This window comes from Emiliania huxleyi (genome assembly GCF_000372725.1).
Source record: "Emiliania huxleyi CCMP1516 unplaced genomic scaffold EMIHUscaffold_689, whole genome shotgun sequence".
Lineage (NCBI taxonomy): Eukaryota > Haptophyta > Isochrysidales > Noelaerhabdaceae > Emiliania > Emiliania huxleyi.
In genome coordinates, this window is record NW_005196837.1 from 1 (window position 1) to 1,605 (window position 1,605).

Sequence of the window (1,605 nt, forward strand, 5' to 3'; positions counted from 1 at the left end):
CTGCAAGTCCAACACGCCGCACGATCGGTGCATGCTGTACGCCCACAGGGACGGCGCGGAGCTCACGCTGGGCTCGCTGGTGCGCGACGGGCCGCCGGACCGCCCGTTCACGCTGCCCCCGGGCATGAGGTCGGGGCGGGCGCGGCTGCACGCGACGCACTTCTACCTATTCTACGCGGACGCGCCGCCCGTCGTCCGTGACGGCGCAGCCTCGTGCGGTCTCATCAAGGAGATCAAGTGGGGCTACTCGATCGCACGCGGGAACGAGAGCCACGGCGGCGTCAACTGCAACTCGCGCTGGAACGAGTGGATGAGCCATGACCTCCGCGGCCCCTCGCGCTCGCTGCTGCGCGCCCTGAATGCGTCCGAGCCGGAGCGGCTGCAGTGGCGGCAGCGCTGCGAGGCGGCAGCGCGCACATGGGCTTACCCTGGGACATTCTCGCGAAATGGGTGCTGCTAGCGGGTGGAGGTGGCGCCGCGGAGGCCGTCGCGCAAGCCGCCGTTGAGATTTGTTGGAAATCGCGAACCCCGAACGCCACGCGCGCTTGACTGCATGCATGTACTCTCATCCTCCCCTTCTTGTCGTGTGTGAGTGCGTCGACAACGCCCAGTCGTCAGAAAGAAAGAAAGAAACCAAACATAACTAACCGCATAACGAACCCAAAGGAGGGATGGGAGGACGGCACGCCGCCACCACACAGGGATTACACGGGAAGTTGTGACCAGGCACTTGGAGCACTTGGAGTGCAGTTATCAACCTCACACCCAGGGCCGGGGAGCTAAGAAGCGCACCCAGCGAGCCGGATGATCGGTATCGGGTTACGGGCTAGAGAGCCCTAGCCCCGGGGGTGCGCGTTCGCAGGGCAAGGGCCGTAAAGTAAACACGGGTCTCCGAGGGTTAGTTCCGTGTACCGGGTTTCCCCTTAACTGCAGAACGCCCCCTCTACTCGGAGCTAGCGAACACACTACACCGTGCTCCACGTACGTACACGGACATGCCTCATGTGCGCCCGCCCGACTCCGGTCCCAGAGTCCCCTCCTTCGCCTGTCGGGGCGAGCCCTCGGCTCGTCCCGGTCGCTTGCTCGCCTTCCGGGCGTTACCAGACTGCCTCCGCAGTCGTTTCTGATGCCTCTTCCTCGGCTGTGGCCTCGCCCCCGCTTCGCCTTTGGCTGGTACCACAGCCTCCGAGAGCGTCGACGGCCCGGCCGGGGTCGCCCCAGCGCCCAGCCTGTGCGCGGGCGCCGCGCCCGCGTACTCGCTTGGCGCCGTCTCGTCCTCGTGGTTCGCGTCGTCTGGCGAAAGACCCAGCTTTCTGTGGCCAACAACCAACCAGGTGGTACCGAATTCTTCCCCTCAGGCTGCCCTGGCGCTCAGCTGCCCCTGGAGACAACCAACCAGGTGAAAACGCTCAGCTGTGCGCGCATCCACCGACTCGCTCATCCACGCTGCTCTGTCGCGCAGCCGGGGAGAGCTCGCACCGAACACACCAAGGCCGTAATGCTCCTCGACGTGCCCCAGGAGTGGTTCGCCCTCGCGCTGGTCGCCGCTCCTCTCCTCGTCACCCTCTGCTTCGTCCGACGCATCGCCAACCGGCCCGACCACGC

General features: G+C 66.0%; 1 protein-coding gene across 1 annotated transcript in view; it reads left to right on the forward strand.

Moving 5' to 3' along the window:
- Window positions 1-1,498: 1,498 nt before the first annotated feature.
- The window catches only part of EMIHUDRAFT_248633 (hypothetical protein), a gene marked incomplete at both ends in the record, with an annotated part of 1,009 nt that continues 902 nt past the window's right edge, over window positions 1,499-1,605 (forward strand). Inside the window, one exon of the mRNA XM_005762247.1 lies at window positions 1,499-1,540. Within this exon, the coding sequence (XP_005762304.1) occupies window positions 1,499-1,540 (42 nt within the window). The remainder of the gene's footprint in view (window positions 1,541-1,605) is intronic.